Source organism: Boleophthalmus pectinirostris, unplaced genomic scaffold, assembly GCF_026225935.1.
Source record: "Boleophthalmus pectinirostris isolate CB_2022bp ecotype Guang Dong unplaced genomic scaffold, ASM2622593v1 HiC_scaffold_8, whole genome shotgun sequence".
In the NCBI taxonomy this organism is placed as follows: Eukaryota; Metazoa; Chordata; class Actinopteri; order Gobiiformes; family Gobiidae; genus Boleophthalmus; species Boleophthalmus pectinirostris.
Window position 1 is genome coordinate 8,271,425 of NW_026571515.1, and position 22,150 is coordinate 8,293,574.

The following is a 22,150-nucleotide window of genomic DNA, read 5'->3' on the forward strand; positions in this document are numbered from 1 at the left end:
GCAGATTTCCTCCCGAAAACGCTTGTCTAAATGGAATAAAAAGTGAAGACGCTACGCCACTTTTGTGTCTTCTGAAACGTAGCCTTAGATTCCAGATATTGTGCCGGTAGTTGGTTGGTCATTATTAGAATTAGACCTGGTGTTTTTCGCCCGCATAATGGGTGCGATTTTAAATTTAAGTGGTCTTAAAAAGGTCTTAAAAAGTCTTAAATTTGGGATAGTCAAACCCTGGGATACCCTATTTAACGGAAAAACATTCAATCTGGCAACAACACTAGCCACCAGCGTCCCATTGCTGCATGCCTCATCGAAACAAAACAAAACAAAAAAGCAGCATGGAGCAGGCAAGAGCAACAAGGATTTCTCATATGAACTTTTAAAAGAGCTTCTTTGACAAGGTCGCTGAGGAAGGGAATAACCTTACATTTATGTGCAAACTTTGCTTGCCGGCTTTCCAAAAGGAAATGCGCACTTCAGTCACATCAAGAGCAAACTTAAACTGACACATTGAACTGAAGCACCCGGTGAGCCTTTCAAGGTGTATGAAAGTACGCACCAAATCAAAAGACAGTCAAGACAGATCCTCTATCTAAAGCCAATTGACTGTGTACAGTAGCGGCTCCGCTGTCATCTCAGCCGCAAATTTGATATGAAGATGAAATCTAATCTAACATAGTTTCATTGTGAGTGTCCGACAGTGATAAGTGATAAATAATTGCTGTCTGTGGTTCTATATGGGCTTTGGCAATGATATTGAAAAATAATAGCTCACAGCAATGCATTGGAAAAAAAAAAAAGAACTATGAACTAGATCATTTTTTTGGAACTATGAATGAACTATGGCGAGGAGGAAATTCAGTTTGTCGAATGGACAAAAGTTAGTTTTGTTGAAGATGTTTCGCAACTCATCCAAGCTGCTTCTTCAGTTCTGGTCAGACGCTGTTGGACACTGCCTTATATCTGTCTGCAGGGAGGAGCTAACTATCTACTCTCAAACTAACACACCTACTGAGTTAGTTAGCTCCTCCCTGCAGACAGATGTAAGGAAGTCTCCCCCAGCGTCTGACCAGAACTGAAGAAGCAGCTTGGGTGAGCTGCGAAATGTCTTCAACCAAACTAACTTTTGTCCAGTCGACAAACTGAATTTTCTCCTCGCCATGGATTCTACCTGGACAACTGAGGGATTCTTCACATATGAACGAACTAGTTCATTTTGAAATTTGTGATCTGAACTTTGAACTAGTTCATGTAGAAAAAAAACTTTCCCAACACAGGTCATCACAGCAAAATGAACTGCAGAATTAAATATTGCTCAAATATGCACAAAACACTCCACATACAATTCTGAAAAGGTAAATGAAAAGAGGAAACATCTATGACATGGCATAACATGGTTAAAAGCTCAGAAAAATGTATTTTGCATAAAAGGTCTGCTTTTAATTCAATTTAAAATTAAAGCTTTTCCTGTGTGTCCTCCACCAAGGGCTCACGGTTGTCACAGTGGAATAAAACTATTAAACTAAAAACTGATTTTCTCTCCAAACTCGGAAGAGCAACTTAAAGCAAATCTCTGACAAATAAACATGCACTGTCCTTGTCTCCGTCTGTGGGATTACATGCAGCGTTCAAAGCTAAAGAGCCTTTCATTTCGTTTCTAACACGGGTTTTGCTATCTGCTCTTTTCAGGTGGCGAAGGACGTGTCGATCCGCTTACACAGCCAGCTCGAAGGAGGGGAGAAGAAACGCACTCGTCTGGAGGAAGAAAACGAGGAGCTGAGGAACAAACTGCAGGACCTGGAGGTGGCCAAGCAGGTGCTACAGCAAGAAATCGACAAGGTAACGGCTAATGCCAATGTCATAACGCTGGTTGAAAGGTGCGTAGGTGGACTGGCTCGCGAGCGGAGGTTGTTGCTGTTGAACATTGCATTCGAAATATGAATAAATCGTATGGTAATGGCTAATGCAAATATCATAACGCTGCGTTCAAGGTGCGTGGGTGGAAAGGCTGATCGATAGGTGTAGTTGTGGAGCATTGTTTTCAGAATACTGTATAAAGTAAGTCCATGTTCAAGTTCAGAACAATAAAAATTTGCCACGTTGCCATGCTTATTTACAAAAAAAAAAAAAAAAAGATTGGGAAAAAAGTAGTAATGGGCGAATGGAGCCTCGTGAAGCACTGACACCTCAGTCGCAATATTGTCTCAAATGGTTTGACGTGTCTGAGGCCTCGGAGAAACACTGACCTCTAGTGGACAAATTTAACCATTGGCACGCAGGTGTCTCAGCATCGATGAAGTATTGTTAGTGTAAGACAATACTTGTGTGCAGAGCGACACACAACAATAATAATGATGATTTAAAATAATATGTAAAGAGCAACATAAATAACAGCTGTAAATAAGAAAATAGTTTATCTTGTTAGGTGGAATTAGATCCAAGTGATCCCAAACCATGGATCGCTTTTTTCCATTTGTAGATGCCATCGAAAATGAAACAAATGCCAAAAGTCGCCAAAAGTCACCACTAACGTCACACAATACTCCTCACTACCCAACATTTTTAAGAAATATTGGCGCATCTTTTAGACTGTAGCAGTTTAGCGCTTGTCAAACCACAGAAGTGCGCTGAACACTCTGAAGCACTCTGAACCAATCATAGAGCGGAACATTCGCTGAGCCAATGAAACGCTTCGATACACTGAAGCGATTGACACGTAGAGCGAAGCGGTAGGGGGAGGGACCCACACTTCGACACTTTGGTCACGTGAGCGGCTGCTGCGAGACGAGCTCCGAGGCAGTGCTTCGGAGTAATTTGTTTCAGAAAGAACGAGACGTGCTCCGGAGCTCCGACTCATTTGCCCATCACTAGAAAAAAATTGTTATAACAGGAAGCTGAAAACCAATGATTTGGAACTGAAATGCTTTAGCTCTTGACTCCATCTAGTGGTCCAGTGTGGCATAAACCGAGATAAAATTTCCTTTTTTTCGTTGATCAAAGGTGTATTAAGATGTTTTATTTGATTGAGTTGTACTATATATAGAAGTGGCAAAGTAAACAGACTCTCCTTTGGATTATTATTATTATTATTATTATTAAGGGCCTATTTAGTTCACAGAGGCGGTCAAACAAGTCCTACAGCAAAAGACTGACATGGTAACGGTTAGTACTAATGCGATTAATAGCATAATGAAGGTGCGTGGGTGGAAAGGATGGCACATGGAGGTTGTTGTTGAGCATTGCTTTTGCAGTATGAACAGTAGTCAATCCATGAGGTTCACAATGATTTAATTTTTTTTTTATCATTGCCATAATGATTGACAACAAACTAAACAAACAACAACAAAAAAAAAGTTGGGAAAAAGTCCTCAGATGTTGCCGCATATAACTGGAAGATAATGAATAGGCAAATGGGGTGCTTAATGCTACTTTCTTTTGTGCTTGTGCTTCTTTTGGGGAAAACTGAACTCCACCTCCAGAAAGTGCAGTGGACCCCAATCAAATCGGGGTTCTGAAACACAAACTCGGGCTAGTTCGGTGCAGACTGAGTTGGTTGGATTTACGTCAAAGCAAAAATGGCAGCGCACACAGTAAACGGGGAGAACAGTCTTTATTTACGTCATTTTAATGTGTTGAGTTGTGCAGAGAAAGCGTCTTCTGAAAAAGTTGTAGTGACATTTAGACTTTCTTTCACATCATTTGACAGTAGACAGAAGTTTTTTTCTGAACATGTAATTGTCAAACTGCCGTAATTGAGTCGCCATCAACTAATATTACCAAACAGACTCTATTTATTAGCAGGAGTTAGCGATACCTGACATTACATTAAACTTTGTCGGGCATCCATATTTTCCCCAACTGTTGCAATGGAACACAACATATGTCTGGAGAACTGACTTAGATTTATCCACTACTGACATTAAACAGAATGCAGCATTAGCTCTTGACTCCATCTAGTGGTACTTTGTGGCATAAACCAGGATTGAATCAACTTTTTTCTTCATTGAGTGATGTTTTATTAGATCCTATTGTACTTATACATGTACAAGTATCAAGTAAGAAACCTCTCCTTTTGAGTCTTTATTAAAATATTTTTATTGTATTTGGTTCAGCTTTCAGATTCTCTATGATTACCGTATTTTTCGGACTATAAGGTGCACCGGATAATAAGGCGCAATATCAATAATGTTGAATTCTCTTGTCTATTTTCATACATAAGGCGCACAGAATTATAAAGCGCATTAAGCAAAACAAACGGACGATACTTGTGACTGATCTTTAGCCCAGGTGTCCACAATCCATTGGCAGATCGTGACGTAATTCGCCCGGTGTTGCCTCCTTGTCTTGGTGAATGTGTATTATTAATGTGAATGTGAGTGGATAAGTTAGTTTTTTAAAATTCCTACCAGGACGACTCAAATATACTTTGAGTAATAATGTGTTTAATGCTATGTTTAAAGCTTTGTGAACATTTGTTTACATTTTACTGAAACGAATTTTAAAACCACACGACTAATTTGCAAAAAGTATAAGCGCCAAAAAACTGTGCGCCGTGTACCACATAGAATCAGTTCGAGGTCAGTAAGCACAACCAGAATTAATACATAAAGCCGAATTACAAGGCGCACTGTTGATTTCTGAGAAAATTAAAGGATTTTTGAGTGCGATTTATAGCCCGAAAAATATGGTAATTAACAAAGCAGAAGCCTGTAATTGTAGTTTTTGTTACAGCCATTTCAGTTAGGCCAGGGTGAATACGTGCATGTATATTGTGCTGGCAATGCAATTTGAAAATGCAAGGTTCTGTGATACAATGATTTTATATTTCCTCTGTCATTTTTGTGTGGTTTTAAAATCAGATGTAAACAATATATAGAGACACATTTACTTTAAAATGTGTCCTTTATTCACTTATTCAGGCATAACCGTCTATTTTTAAATGTCTGCGTTATATTTGACATTGTGTAGCTTTCAAATCAAACTCATAGTTGATTTATTTTGCCATAGCATTTTCTATTGTATTGTCCCGTCACTTTTAATCAGAAATCAACAGTTGTACTCCTTAGTATTCCACAACCATTTTGCAGCTTTTGTGTTGTGCCTGTTTACCATGTGGTCCTCGTGGTCCTGCTAGAAAACCACTATTTGTCCGTAGGCCTTTCCTGTCCTCTCATCTCTTTGTGGACGTATTTTCCGCCACTTTCGCTTCGCCGTGGGACTCCAAGCTGTAGTCGTTGCCAATAACACTCCGCTGTGAAAAAACCAAAACAAAAAACAATTTGAGTAAGCAAGATGACATTGCACTTCAGAAATTGAAAGAGGAGCAGATTGGCAGTAATATTTTGCTCTCCTGAAGGAATCGTTTTGAAAGGAAAATGTACTGAAGCCTTTTTGGATGGGCTCCACATGGAAAGGTGGGCAGCTGGTCTCGCCCTTGGCCCAAACACAGACTCCAAAAGTGGGACTGATTTGGATGCATGGCTGGGTCTTTGGCAGAAGGTGTGGGTCTTTCTGCGTGGATTAGGGAGATAAGTAGTGGTAAAAACAATATTTGCAATATTTTTCCCAGATTTTTGACTGATAGGTAGGTAATTAACTTGGCAGTGCTTTGGATTTATGAATGTGTTTACAAATTCAATTTTTTATGCTTCACGTGTATTTTTATTTTATTGGTTTTGGCTTTGAATCATTTGCATAACCTCGTCATTTTTTTTTTACATAAATCCACAAATTATGCATTTTACACCAAAATGTCTCCTCAAAATGACAACTTTTTAATTTAGTACATGGTTTTAAAGTAGTTTTCTTGACAGTGTGTTTAAAATTGGCTGCCATCTGGAAACCATTTTTAATCTAAAGGTACTGTTCTGAGAAGATACCTGCCTTGTTTTCAGAAAGTACTTTTTTTATTCGCTTTTATACTGCTTCATCCAAAGACTATTCTTGCTTTAAAAGAACAGTTCAAAATTTTGGACATGGGACCTCATTTCCTAGTGAGCCAGAGTGTTGGAGACGTGTGGAGACACTTTTTTAAATATTCCATCCAGTCCTTGTGTTTGCAGAGGTCGCTGGTGCTAGGCTAGTGCATGTCAATGGCCATAGTTAGCCTGCCACAAAGCACCTGAAGCAAAACAATTATTACGCCAAATTGTCGATGTGAATGTCTGTGTTGATAGAATATTTTTAAAAGTAAAACCAACCTTGCATTTGAAGGCTTTATCTCTGAGCAGCAGCAGCGAGTTGTACTTCCTGATAGAAAGTTTGGCAGTGGCGGAATGATATATGAGAAAATAGTCCCTCAACATGCGACGATTCATGTGATGCAAGGTTTTATTTCAAACATTATTCTATCGACACAGACATTTACCTCGACAGCCTGGTGTAATAATAGATTTGTTTCGGGTGTTTTGTGGAGTGGGTAAGACTGTTTTTAGTGGCAGGATAACTATGGCCATTGACATGCACTAGCCTAGCACCAATGACCTCTGCAAATACAAACACTGGATGGAATATTTTAAAAAGTGTCTCCACACGTCTCCAACACTCTGGCTCACTAGGAAATGAGGCCCTATGTCCAAAGTTCCGAACTGTCTCATCAAATATCAGATATTATGCTTGTACAGGAATCTGGGTGGCATTACTTTTTGCTATATGTTTTTAAGTACCCACTAATTGTTAAAAACTGAAATTAATATTCTAAAATGTAGTAATTTCTTAGAATCGTGATTTTAGTGGAAATCATTAGCCCTGTATTGTCATAAAATGTACCACTTAACAAAATAAGCTGACACCGACGCTGTGGAGTGGATTGAGTGCGATGTAAGTGTGAGTTTTCAGGCCTCTTGGATTCATGAGTTTTTGAAGCCGACAGAGTGCTTTATTGATTGAGTCCTCACAGCCAGCTTCTGTCTGGTCCATATCGATATTCTTTAGACACAAAAATCCACCAGCACCAGCCGCACACTTCAACTCTCAAATCAGGTCAAATATTGTGAGTGCAAATCGAAAAACCTTCTTTTTTCTTTGAACTTCTTATTTATTACAACATAAGGGGTTGATTTTTTTGTTTGGTGGAATCACAACGTAGAGATGTATTGACGTTTGAGCGTAGAGAGAGATTCGGACTGCAGCGAAATAGTCACAAAAGAAAGTAGAACATGTACTCAAAGCAAAGCACTATAGTTCAACGGTTCCACAGAGCTTCAAGTAAATAATAATGTTTTCCTTTCGCGTTTTTTTTTTCTTCAAAATATGATCTGAAGGTCAATGTTAGTTTATCTAAATAAGGCTTGCAGAAGATAAGATGCAACTATTTTCCAATGTCAAGCTCAAGTGCCTGTCTGGGTCCATTTTGTGATACAGTACAACAGTAAACAAAGAGGTCGAGATGGATGTAAACGAAGACAGACATTCTGTGTTGGCAACAATTCGCGAGATCGAGGATTTAAAGCTGGAACAAAGAGAATGTTTGGTGAATTTTATCAACGTTATTGCCCTTCTTCCTACGGGATTTGGTGCATTACATACGTCACGACCAAATAGCAGCGATTTGTTTAAATAAAAAAAGCACCCGCCTACCGTCGAGCGAACGAATCCTAAAGCTGCGAGGTCAGATGGTTTCCACAAAGTGAAACCATCGGATGAATCGGTCTAAGCCAAAACCACACTCTTTGACAAATCTGTAGAAGGACGTGTGGGGGAAGCGGATTAACCAATCAAAGAAACGTGTCAAAACAAACATGGCAGCGGAGGACTGAGAAACATTATGGATTTCTGCAGAATCAACAATCGAAACACCAAACTCTTATTTATCGCAGCTAAAGTTAAATATTTTGTTCTGAATGTTAAGGTTAATCTTGGAGAAGCGATTCATCCACATTTAAGAAACACGTGATACAAATTAGTGTCTGTGGTTGGATCGTCTCATTTGAACATTTGGACTGGTCTGATTCTTGACACTTCTGGATTTGAACAGAGAGCAGAAAGGACTGGCAGGTCAGGCAATGTCAGACCTGGTTTGGGGTCGTAGTAGTAATATAATTTAACATTTACGTCCGAACAGCCCCCACAGTGGAGTGTTTTAAGTCTCGTCTTAAGACCCACTTTTATTCTCTGGCTTTTAAAACTGCATGAGTTGTGTGGTCCTCTGTGTCTTTTATTTATTTATTGTTTTCATCTATTTTTTTAGTACTGCTTTTATGTATTGATTTTATTATTTTTGTTCATTCAATTGATTCTATTATTATTTTATTTATTGATTTTATTAGTTTCCTCATGGTTGGAACATAATTCTGTTGATTTGTTGATTCTGTTGACTTATTTAAATAACATTATAATATACTCAATTCACTTTTCTGAGATGTATTTTGTTCATATGCTGCACTGTTACTTTTATTGTACATATTTTTTTTTTGGTATTTTATATTTTTGCTCCACCGAAACAGTGTGTTACATTAGAGTCTATTTTTAAGTCTATTTTTAAATATTTTTTTAAGCCATTATCTATTATCTTGTTTTATTGCATGTTACCAGTTTTCCTGCTGTTCTTGAAGTGTGCGTTGCAACACTGGAATTTCCACACTGTGGGACTAATAAAGGCATATTTTATCTTATCTTATCTTATAAAATGTGCTATACAAATAAAGTTGGATTGGATTGTATCAGAACATGAATAATTAATACATTAAAATCATAATACTAACAAATCAAAACAAATCAAATCAAAATAATCATCACCAAATCTGCTTTGTGCCTTGGAGATGTTATCGCTTCATCTGGAATGTTTCACAGTATGGCTTTAAACCTTTCTGTCTTTACAGAGACCAAACCAGGTCAAGTAACAAGTCAGATCTGTGGAGAGGTGACCCCGCTCACAGTCAGATTGCCTGTTTTTCTGCTTATTTTTGAGCTATAAAACCACCTCTAACTGAATAAATGTAAGGTAGAGTTATTTAAGATAAGATAAGATAATTCTTTATTGTCTCCCATGGGAGAAACATGCTTTATCAAAAAACAGGACAACACAACACAAAGCACAACACAAACAAACACCATAGAACAAAGTAAATATGAGACCAAGTATGACCGCGAGTGATGCACCAACAGGACCTTTAAATTATTCTTAACAGGCAAGCCCTTGCATTCTTGTATTCTATTAATTATTGCACATTCCCTAAGCCTAGGTGCAGTTTTTCAAATTATTGCACATTCCCTAAGCCTAGGTGCAGTTTTAATTATTGCACATTCCCTAAGCCTATGTGCAGTTTTAATTATTGCACATTCCCTAAGCCTAGGTGCAGTTTTGATTGCACATTCCCCTTGAGCCTAAGTGCAGTTTTAATTGCACATTCCCTAAACCTAAGTGCAGTTTAATTATTGCACATTCCCTAAGCCTATGTGCAGTTTTGATTATTGCACATTCCCTAAGCCTATGTGCAGTTTTGATTATTGCACATTCCCTAAGCCTATGTGCAGTTTTAATTATTGCACATTCCCTAAGCCTATGTGCCGTTTTAATTATTGTACATTCCCTAAGCCTATGTGCGGTTTTGATTGCACATTCCCCTTGAGCCTAAGTGCAGTTTTAATTGCACATTCCCTGAACCTATGTGCAGTTTTAATTATTGCACATTCCCTAAGCCTTTTATAACTATTTAATGTCATACTGTGGAGCAATGACATTTCCATAGACCAGCTGTACGTAACAAAATTTAACACCTTGCGTGTAATTTGGTGGGGTATTTTTCCAAACAAAGACACACACAGTACAAAATAATACAGATAATTATAGAGTTAATTTGCCCTCTGACTGTGATAAACACAAAAATCACTCTCTGCAGATTGCAAATGACTGAAGGATCACAGCACGAGAAATGAGCCTTTAATTTGGAGCATCAACAAAAATAAAATGATTGTTTCTTATAATTTGTTTTTGCAGCGGGGATAAAAGGAATAAATTTAATCTTGACAAAAAAATCAGACTGTTATATTTTGGTTATTATTGGAATAAGTGATAGATTTTTGCTTCCACTGTTCTATTTAGCTGGAGATTACAAAAAATGGCGTATGTGTTTCTATGTCTCTTTTGTGTCAGTCACTCGGTTTTGTACTAGTACGTGTCTGATTTTGATTCTGTTGAGACACTTGGTTTGTTTAGTTCTGTTTTGTGCCTTTTTGTTTTGTCACTCGATTCTGTTTGTGGGTTTATGTGGTTTACTTTGGGGCACTTATGATGTCGTTTTTGTGTGTGTTCCTTAGTTTAATGGTCTTTGAAAAGCCTACGTGACTTTGTTTCTGGCACAAAACTCATCAATCCTGTTATTTTGTTTATTAGTTTAGGTTATTTTATATACATATTTTGTTAATTTACTCTTTTATATTCCTGTTAATTAAACATTACTTAATTTATACCATTTTCCACCTTGTTTTTTTGTTCCTTCCCTGACCCCGGTGAGCTGGTTCATAGCACTTGCAACATGATTATGGACTTGTTAGAATTGGTTTTGGACTAGGGATGGGCATTTGATTAAATTTTCTTAATCAATCGTCGGGAGAATTAATGATCGATTATCGATTAATCATTAACGTTTTTACATTAAAATGATCATCATTATTATTACTATCTGCACTACTAATCTGCATAAATAAATTCAACTTTACGACATATAAACCGTAACGACTCTAGAGCCACATCAGCCCGTTTGACATTATAATGTGTTTAATGCAGTTTTGGGCAAGTCTCACAGAAACTAAACTTAAAACCGCATGGCTCATTTACATAACCAAAGCTAAGAAAAAAAAAAACAGCTCTTGTGTCGCTGATTCGACACGACTCAGTGGAATACAGGTTAATGTGACCATATTTGCGTTTGTCAAAACCAGGACACCGTACGGGGGGAGGGAGGTGGGGACTCGTCATCAACATTGAGCGACTCTCACCTGGTAAAACTTTTTCCCACTGGACACTGAAACATATGTGCTGCTTTGTATCACTGTGCACATGGACTCACACTGACCGAAAAGGAAAGTGTGGAATTTCTTGTACAAGTCATCGTTAAATACACAGTTGTGCTTTGGTACGTTGCAGACTGACCGAATGTTTGTGTCTCGCTCCTTCTGAGTGCAGAGAGACACATGTACAGACCTGTTTGGTCACACTACACACAGCAACCTACATTCAGGTTTGTCAATTAAAATGAACGTAATCGATGAAATTCTCAATGATCAATTATCGATTCATCGACTAATCATGCCCATCCCTATTTTGAACCGCCAAATTTACAGATATATGGCATCACATAAGCCACATCAGCATCAGCTAAAACCTGGAACAGTCTGAACATGAACAGTGAGACTTGTGACGTTGTTTAATCCAGGCTCAAAACATTGTTTAACTGTGCATATACTGAAAGGTTTTCATTCCGCACTCTTCTCTCCAATTTATGTCTCTCTTTTTTAATTTTAATCTTCATGATTATTTATGTTTTGATTTGTTTTTATTATGATTTTAATGTATTTCTTATTCTGTAAAGCACTTTGAATTACTTTGTGTACGAACTGTGCTGTACAAATAAACTTGCCTTGCCACTGACACCTCAAGTAGGTTTGTTTATTATAGGTTCCAATATCGGTATCGGCTGATATTTAAAGTTTTAGAGATATCGGTGTCAGCTGATAATGAAAAAACAAACAAACAGTATTTTACACCAATATATTTTTTGTTGCTGCCCCAGTCTATAGAAAACAGAAGATAAATTTACCTAAATTAATGCGTCTGTATACTTACACAAACATGTAACAAAACTTTTATGACAGATGAATGCATTTTGTCACTTTTACAGAAGTTAAATTGTCGTCTTTACTTCAGCTTAAGATAAATTCATGTACCTTGCTATTTATTTTAAAATCAACATATCATGTATAATATTGTTATTGTTATTGTTCAACATTGGAGGTGATGATGATAACAGTGATAATACTTCATTTTTAATTTTTTTTAATTATTGTTGTTATTGTTGTTGTTATTGATAGTTTTTTTTTAAATTTACCTATTTTACTTAATTTTATTTTTTAATCAATTAATTTATATTTTATTATTTATCTATATATTTATTTATTTTCTACCTTTTTTTTTTTTTTTAACACATATGATCACTGAATAAATCTCGGACTTACCTGCGACTGATAAATTGTATTGTGCAAATATTGTTTAGTGAATATATGAATGTGTATGTGTGTGTTAGTGTGTGAGTGTGTGAACTGGCTTGTTATCATTAATATTATTGTTATTATTTTTATTTTATTTTTTTCAGTTATATGTTGACCTGTGTTAACAACGTGGTCAATTGTTCATGTTAACATTTTTTGTCTGAAAATTAATAAAAATATTGGGAAAAAAAAAAAAAAAAAAATCAACATATCAGTTTCGGCCACAACAAAATGCCGTATCAGCTCAAAAAAAATCCATATCGGACCATACTTATTATTTATTACAACATCATTTGTGTATTCACCATGGACCGACTCAGCTCTAGTGGCCTTATTATACGTACTGCTTATTTTTTAATTTTTTCAATATTTGCTGCTCCAATTCTCAGTGGTACTACAGACCCTGTTTACATTGTATTTTATTTGCCGTTTGTGGATCTATTAATTTCCCCATAGAGTCACACGCACATATATCCACTGTTTAAGCCCTGTGGATAATGGCTTGAACCGCGCAATTAAAAAGAGTAATTAACACGAAAGAAGACATCTGAGTGCACTGCTTTGTTTGTGTGTATCTTGTCTTCTTTGTTGGGTTTTTACTACAATATAACATGATATGAGTACAGAAAATGTTCCATATAAGGATTGTGTCTTTATTATTGGTTTATTGTGACCTCATGTGCACATCTTGTTCGTCCTTCTAAAAGTGATTGATTTTACCTGAGATGTTTGACCTGGAGGAGGCAGGGTCACAGTGGATGAAGAATAGAGTAAGGATAGCAGGGATAAAAAAAAAAAAAAGACTGTGAATTACATTTGGTGTATTGTGTATTTAGTTTTATTATATATTGCCTTCTTATCTTATCTTTTAAACATGGTAGAGATTTCTTGTGTTGAATTTTATGGCTTACAAGTCCCTGTCAGGTGTGAAAACAAACTGCTGGTCTGAAAAAAGAACTTGATAACAAAATTTAAGACTTAAATTCCTTCTTTGATTCAGAAAGAAGCTATAGCTGTTGCTTATTTGCCTAAAAACACAGAATGAATTGTGTGTTTTTTTAGTTATTTATTTATTCAGCCAGGAAGGTCTTTTCATTTACAACAAGAAGACTTCATATGAATACGTAACATTTAAAAAGGTTTATTTTGGTGGACAATCACAAGCAAAACAGTGTTACTCATGGATACTTCTTGGTCAGTATTATAATATTACAATATATTTGGTGATTTTTTTTTACAAGAAAGTATTACCAAAATTAATGTTTTTAAATATGAAGAGCTGTATTTTTCAGACTATAAGTTGCTCTGGAGTATAAGTTATAGCACCAGTTATAGTAATAATAGAACACTGTTAACGTCAGATATGAACAGTTCTTCAGATAAACTATAACATAAACAACAGAACAGAACAAGTTTACCAAACTCTCCATCTCACTCCAAATCCCTAAATCCATTGAATTCTTCATCCTCGGTCTCACTTCTGAGCAACTCTACGACCTCCAGAGGTAAACAGAGCACCGCTTCCTCTTCTGCGTAGCTGTTGTCAGATTCAGCATCAGCTCCAGTTAGAATTATTCCAACCTTTCTGAATCCTGACAAGATGGTTTCAGTGTCACTGAAGTCCAGGCTTTGTCCATCCATCCAGTGACTTGCAAACTTGTGATAACCCTCCCTGTTGTCACAAGTTTCTTGCTCATTCCAACCTTTGTTTCTGCTTTCTTTCAGCTGCATATTTCACTATTTACAGTTTGTAATCTGCAAAATATGATTTCTTTTTTTTTATGTTCAGTCTTCTCAGTTGTCATTGAAAGTTTGTTTAAATTTAAAATTTTCAGTGTTACAGAAGTAATGGTGCGATCGACTGACATGATCCTAGACAGGACAGAGGCTCTTTCTGCAGGAGACATGCGCAGTAGAGTGAAGTGACAGTGGTACAGGAGGAACAGGAGCCGCTGTTAGTGTGAAAATTGTAATATATAAGTCGCAGGCCCAGTGCAATGTATAGGCCGAAAAATACGATACATCATATTTTATTAGACAACTGCCAAAAAAGCTGGAAAAAACATATGATACATTTGTTTAACAGAAACTTTCAAGATAATCTTCCAAATGTATACATAAAGTTATATATATATATTTTTTTATTATCCATCAATAAAAAAAATATATATATTGTGAAATTTAAACCTCAACTACAATACAATACAATATTTACAGCCCATTTGTGGTTAATATATTTCGACGTTTTGTCTCCGTCGCCCACTCTGTACAAATATTGCAACACAATTCCATAAACAATTGACGTGAAAAATAAACACAGGAGACAAACGCAGCTGAACAATCGAACAGACTGGAGGTAAATTGGACGAGAAGAGCCAAACAGCCTGTAACAGATGTGCGCTCGTGTCTCTCATATGGACGCTCAGGTGATGGATAGAATGGCAGACGCTGGAGGAAATGAAAACCTTGGGACAGCCCACAGAATGAGACGGAGACCTTGACCTGGGGAGGGCTCTTAGACTGAGGGGGTGAATGATGGTCTGATACTCTCCTCTTCTGTGTGGGATTGATGTTAAAATCACAATAAGCGATATAGTAAAATTGATGTATTATAGTTAATGGGGTTGATAAGAGTTTAAGTGTTTTGAGACTCCATCCATCTACTTTGAAAATGTATAGTGGTGGAAAAAGTATAGGGAACTATTTTTTGATTTTAATGCTAAAAATAACACTGAAGACTCATATTGCACTATTTTCTGATCTAATAATGTTGTTTCCTCATTACAAACATACCCGGAGTTGTGTTTTGTTTCATTCACACATGTTTAAATTAGTGCTGTCATGCGATTAAAAAAATTGATAGATTAATTAATTATGATCTGTAATTAATTAATCTAATTAATCTCATTTTAATCTCACCTAAAAATTGCTGAGAAAAGCTTCAATTTGAGGTATTTTCATTTAAATTCATTATTACATTATTGTGGCAGATCAAAAGACTGATATAGAACAAAAAAAAGTGACTTGATAAAGTCATTTATTGTTTAACAAATCTCTCCAAATTGGCTGTTGAGCCCAAGTCTCCATGAATAAGAAACTGTTTGTTGTAAAGTAGCAAAGACGAGGAAATCTGAACATAATAACTTTTGTCTACTTAAAGACAATAAAAAGTCCAGTCTTTCCTTAACCATATTAAAAATATTATTGATAGAGAAATATATATGAGATCTACTTTAGTCCTAGTTTAGTCCTGGAATGGATTAATCCTGGTTTTAGTCCTGGTTTAGTCCTGGTTTAGTTCTGGTTTAGTCCTGGTTTAGACCTGGTTTAGTCCTGGTTTTAGTCTTGGTGTTAGTTCTGGTTTAGAGGCTCACAGGAGGAAGCGCGGTTTACGCCGCGTACGCGAGAAAACACGATCCACACGCGACTCACGGGAGCACGTCGGTGTCCGCGCAGTGTCTACGGAAGGAAACTGCGCGTGTTTTGTGTGGCTTTCCGGCAATGAGTGGAATTACCGAAATAAAAAAATGTATAAATGTGTTGTGTGTGTGTGTGTGTGTGTGTGTTGTTGTCCCAACAACACATAAAAACAGGTTTTATAATAAAGAAACTCACATACAGAAACACTAAAGTTAGAGATTAAAAATGAGATTAACGCGATTAAAAAACATAACGCGCTAAATATGACTGTAATTAATTAATCGCAATTAACGCGATAATTTGACACCCCTAGTTTAAATGTCAAACCCTGCATGTTTAAGCTGGATTCTTCCCTCTAACTAACACTTTTTTTTTTTAATTCAAGTTTTTATTTTATTTTGCCATTTTTTACCATATCATAACAGAGAGCAGAACATTATTTTGGGCCGAAGGGATAAGACAATTTAAGAAGTTACCTGTATATGCATGGTATATGTAACTGCACTGCATAACAACAATATATAAACAATAAAATATAACAGTCAAAGTACAAGCTCCGTAACTCTCTAATTTGCTCTCAATTTAACCTCAGGGTAGCTGCGGGGTCTTATAAAGTCTTCAAAAGGTCTTAAATTTCATGTTCCTAAATTAAGGCCTTAAAAAGTCTTAAATTATATTGTTTAAGACTTATTTTTTTCACAAAGGTCTTAAATTTAATTAGTTTATTTTTTGTATACTCAACCAGGCTGCAGTGTAATGTTAAATGGAGGGAGAAACAAAACAAAAAAAACAAAAAAACAACGTGAATGAATGTCTAATTTTGAGTATACGCAAACAATATTTTGGTTTCTGGTTCAGCGGCAATGAGTAAATAATCAGTCGAGTGGAGGAAGACTTTGGATGAATCATGAAGATGTGTAGGTTTAATCCACAGTGGCTCTTAAATTCTACATATAGTACTGGTAGTTGTTTGGCCATTATTAGAATTGGATCTGGTGTTTTTCGCATGCATAATGGGTGCGATGTTGGTCTTAATTTTCATTTAAGTGGTCTTAAAAAGGTCCTTAAATAGTCTTCAATTTGGGGTAGTCAAACCTGGGGATACCCTGAACCTGTTACAAATACAAATAATTTCAATACTAAAAATAAAAAGGCCACATTGATACAATATCAGTACATTGGGAAGACAAAGATTTATTTTCTTTTTGTCCCACCATGTACCGATCTCAACTATGTTTTAGTCAGTTGAACAGTCAAACCTGTCACATGCATTTCAATCACAAACAGGTGCCCAAGATTTTACAAAAATGTCATTCAGCTTGACCAATAACTTTTCAGATGAGACTATTTACATCAAATTGTCGATCCATCTGTTAAAGTTTGGAGGAGAAGGACTCCATCCATCTTCTCTAGAAACATTTGGACGATTTCACACCTAGAATCGCCAATCTTGATCGAACAAAACATAAAAGGTGGCTGTTGACTTGAAAGATGTAGACAGACTAATAATAAAGGGTTACTCAAACGTGTGTGAATGAAACAAAACACAACTCCAGGTCTGTTTTTGAGCAGGTAACAGCTTTCTAACACGACTTAAAGCTCAGTCAACGTTGCATAATATTAGACCTTAATGACCATATTGATTATACTGCCTATAACCATTGACCCAGTTTAGCAGGAGAAAAATTGGTGTGTGGGCAGCGCTTGACCCACCGGGGAATCGTTTGGATACCCCTGGTTTATGTTAATTGATAGAACAAGTATATATCGATAAACATGTTATAGCCCATGGCCTATTCACTCTGACAAGTTATGGATAAAGATTCATTATGTCACATGGCCCCATAATGTCTAAATGTACTGTATTTTTCAGACTATAAGGCACACTTAAAATTATAAAAATTTTCTCAAAAATTGAACGCCTTATAATCCGGTGCGCCTTATGTACTTAATTCTGTCCAAATGTTTTAGTATGACTTTGGTAAACTACAAAGCCGCACCGTTTGATGGAGTGTCTGAGCATTATGGCTACCGTAGTCAAGAGCCTCGCTGAGTAAGTTGTGTCCTTTATGCAAATGAGCCATGTGGTCTTAAGTTTTGTTTCTCTAAAACGTAAACAAATGTGCGCAAAGCTGCAATAAACATTTTATTACTCAGTGTATATTTGAATCGTCCTCATAGAAAATAAAAAGAAACTTAAATTATCCACCCACATCCACATTCATTATCCACATTCACCAAGACAAGGAGGCAACACTGGGTGAATTATGCCACAATTTGACAATGGATTGTGGACGCCTGGGCTAAGGTCTCAGTCTCAAATGTCGTCCGTTTGTTTCGCTCAATGCGGCTTATGATCCGGTGCACTTTAGGCATGAAAATAGTCGAGAGAATTCAACATTATTGATATTGCGCCTTATAATCCGGTGCGCCTTATAGTCTGAAAAATATGGTAATGTAACTTACTGTAGAATGATCCTTCAAGGACAAAGTGTTTGAATGTGTCTATGGAGCTACTTGGCTCCATCTGATAACTTCATTGCCAATGTTGTAATGGTATGAATTACGGACAGAATAACCTACAACATTTTGAGAAATACATATATGTAACTTGGCTTTGGTCTTATTCAGTCTAAGGTTACTTTATCTTTGGTAGGGGAGGACAGTGTGGACTTAAAAAACTTTAAAAATATGTGTACGTATTTAGTTTGAACCATTTGCATTCCATTTCACAAAGCTTAATGTGCCTGACGCCCCCTGCTGGCAACAGTGGGGCTTGAACAATGTAGGAAAAGGCGAAAAGCAGCACAACTAATCTATCAAATTTTGCAAATGTCTCCTTTAAGAGTACAGTCAGTAAATCAGTTTAAACACGAAAAACAAAAGCATATTATGACATATACTCCGATATTTTCCAACCTCACGAAACGCTTACCCAATCCGTGCACCTCACCTCCTCCTCCTCCTCCTCCTCTCCTCCGCTCCTCTTCCTCTCCACACCTTTGTTCGCTTGTTCTTTTGTTCAGGTTTTCTGCAGCAGCTGTGGCCACGCCGCCTGCAGCCCGGTCGAACCCAACGGGAACCCAAACGTACGGTTAGAACAAGGAGGAACGCGATGCTCTGATGATCTGGAATCCTACAGAGACAGAAGGGAGGGGATGCATGAGGACAAGGATAGTGATTTAGCAACGGGAGACACAACCAGGACAGAGGGCGTTTGGATCGTACCACGTGGCTCTCAGCGGGAGGGCGGCGGATAGAAGCTTAAATGTGGGGATAATGGAACAGAGCGCTGGATATTACAAAACCAGTTTGAATTCAGGTGGAAAATTTATCTTTAAAAGGACATGCAACTGTTTTTTGATCACACATTTTGATATTACATTCTTAAAATCATCGTATGAGACTATTTTAAAATAAAACCATGTCTTTTCATTACGGATGTTTTTATAGCACTGAAAAATACAGAAAAACATGTCCTTACTGTGGGCGGACTTGCATTTCCACCTCCAGAAATGACATATTATCACTTATAATAATCTACTGAGACTTTGGCACAAGAGCAGCTTTGTTGGAATGTTTTCTATAATACTGTATGTTTAATTCATAATTCATAAAAACGTAACACAGTCCAGTCCAGTATTTTACACCAATATTTTTTTGTGCTACCCCAGTCTATGGAAAATAGAAACAGAAGATAAATTGACCTAAATGACATGACAGATAAATGGATTTTGTTATTTTTACAGAAGTTTAATTCGTTATTTATTTATTTTTAATTTATTATTATTATTTTTTTTTATTTTGATTATCATGATTATTTGTATACTTTTGTTATTTTTCATTGTTGGTGCGAATGTGGTGCATGTACATCCTGTTTTCTGTAGGGAAACAAAAAAAATAATGCATTTACAGACTGTTACCGACTGTTAGCTAATGAGGATCAAAATAAAAACAAACAAACTGTTATCTTTACTTCAACTTAAGATAAATTTGTGGGCCTTGCCATCTATTTTAAAAGCTACATATCGGTATTGGAAAATATCGGTTATCGGCCACGACACCAGGCCAAATATAGAATGTCGTATCAGCTCAAAAACTCCATATAGGCGAGTTTCATTGTTGACAAAAGCGCGCGTTGCATGCAGGGAATTATTTTGGTCGGCGGCAAGAAACACTAATTCAACATGACGGACGCAGCGAGAAAGCACGTAAAGGGTATTGATCCCGGTTATTTATCCACTCTAACGGCAGAGGACCCAAGACCATTTGATCAGAAATTGGTCATAAGCATCGACGGACGACAAATCACCCTTTTCAACCCCGACAAAAGGTGGACCAAACCAAATTTCTGGTCAGAATCGCCAACTACCTGGACAAATATTCACTTCGGCGATATCCACAATGACTTGGTGGAAACTCCTGGGCCATTCACAGCAGAAAAGATGAAAACCTCCAAGAGTCTCGATGTGTTGTTGAACTTGTTGGAGTCCACGGTTTGTTAGGATCTTCTACGTTTGCTCTGCGAATGTTTGAAAGCCGTTTAATTCACCGTTAGCGGTTCTTTTCACTCAGAATACGAAAAAGACATTTTCCTTCTTCCGTGCTTCTATTTGTGCATCCGATAATGCAGCAGGAATTTACCATTATCGGGGATAAATACGCGAGGTTACGCACTGTGTTTGACGCTATCCTGTTTCTTGCCTCCGACCAAAATATTTCCCAGCATGCAACGCGGGCTTTTAATAACAATGACGTCAGCTGACACTTGCCTATAGGACCATACTGAGTTTATTACAACTTTACTGTACTCATTTGTGTATCATCTGTGTATTCACCATTGACCAAGAACAACCAAGTATACAGTTAGGTGAGCTTAGGTTAGCGTTTTTGCTGTGGGAGTACGGTCGCACAGCGGTTAGTGCCCTTGCCTCACAGCAAGAAGGTCATGGGTTTGACTCCAGGGTCTTTCTATATGGAGTTTCCATCGGGTGCTCCGGTTTCGCCTACCACTAAAAACATGTACAATAGGCTCCCCTCCCCCCAAGACTCCCCTGAAAAAGAGATTCCAAATCTCAGCGGGACTTTCCTGGTTAAATAAAGGTCAATAAATAAATAAATAAATAGTTCCTGTAGGGAAATGTGTCCTCTGCATTTGACCCATTCTTTGAAGCTGCTGGAGCCACCTGGCAGGAGCAGTGTGCCTGGGGATCCTTCTTCAGATATTAAGACAGGCATGGTCAAGATTACACCTTATCTAGAGCAGTGTTTCCCCAAATTTTTTTGTGGGGACCCATATTTTAAAAGTCACAATCCTTCTCATTATTCGTGAATCACAAAATAAAGGTGGATTTTTAAAGGAGGATATTTTATTGTTGACTGAGTGATCGTGTCTCTCTGAACAATTCGTTTTAAATAATGAAAAACAGTAATTGAAGCAGCAGTAAAAGGATCCATAAGTCGCCTATTTGGACTTTAAATGTAGCTTATTTCTTTTTCTTTTCGACTTTCGATTGAACCAGCAATATTGGGACAAAAGAGTCAATAAAATAAATATGAAAAGATTAGGAATTATACAAAACATGTCTTAACATTTCAACATTTCGGTATAATAATGAGATCGGTGGGCCTGTGTTCTTGTCCGGGTGCAGGAGGAGAGCGCAGCAGCAGATCAGGAGCAGCGTTCGGTCTGTTTCTGTGCTTCGTCTTCATTTTCGTGCGCACAGAAAATCCCAATTCACACAAATATGTAGTAGTGAAAGGAATAAGCTTAGAAATATTCCCTCGCTCTCTCATGTGTCAGGACTGTTTACTGCAGACCTACATCCAGATCGTGATAAGGCGACCCCAAGAAATGTAAAGTATGTTTTGAGTTCGCTTTTTCAAACCAATTTATTTATTTTATTTCTGCTCCGTTAACTGAAAGATACATCTATTACAGCTCTGAAAATACCAAAACGCAATAGATAGAGCATTTACATTGTGCACTGACTAAGAACAGACTGGATTCAGAAGCTGTGAATTAACCAATAAACACTCCCGCTGCGTTTTTGACGTGCAAAGCTGATAACGCGGTTAATAGGGTCGATAATGGGGGGTTTTGCATAATGCGTCTCCTTTGTGTTCTCGGTGTGGCTCTAATTCTTGTTGAAGGTTGTTCCCGAGGTGTGAGCCGTCCTCATTTCCTCCGGGCGAGATAAGGTCAAACTGTCTGAAGTGACACATATACGGCTCAAAGTGGGATGGAGATGCAGATACGTCCCTGGTGAAAAGAGCAAGAGTTCTGAAAAACTGAAATGATGGAAATGTTGTTCGAAGGATGGACGTTTTTCCAATGATTTAGCCGATGTAGTGGTGCAAGTTAGCAATTAGAATACAGCTTTAGATATTTATAGGTTTTTTGTTTTGTTATAAGGTTGAACATCATCAATACTTCCAGCTTAATTGCAGGTTTGACAGAAATGTGTAATGTAGAGACCCACTGATATGGGTTTTTCATGGCTGATGACGAAACCGATTGTTTAAA

At 37.2% G+C, this 22,150-nt stretch overlaps 1 protein-coding gene across 3 annotated transcripts in view; it reads left to right on the plus strand.

Moving 5' to 3' along the window:
- Positions 1–22,150, plus strand: part of soga1 (suppressor of glucose, autophagy associated 1) — a 257,223-nt gene that overhangs the window by 79,048 nt on the left and 156,025 nt on the right. For all 3 annotated transcript variants that reach the window (XM_055166396.1, XM_055166397.1, XM_055166398.1), the window contains exon 4: positions 1,687–1,836. In XM_055166396.1, coding sequence (XP_055022371.1) covers positions 1,687–1,836 — 150 coding nt within the window. The remainder of the gene's footprint in view (positions 1–1,686; positions 1,837–22,150) is intronic.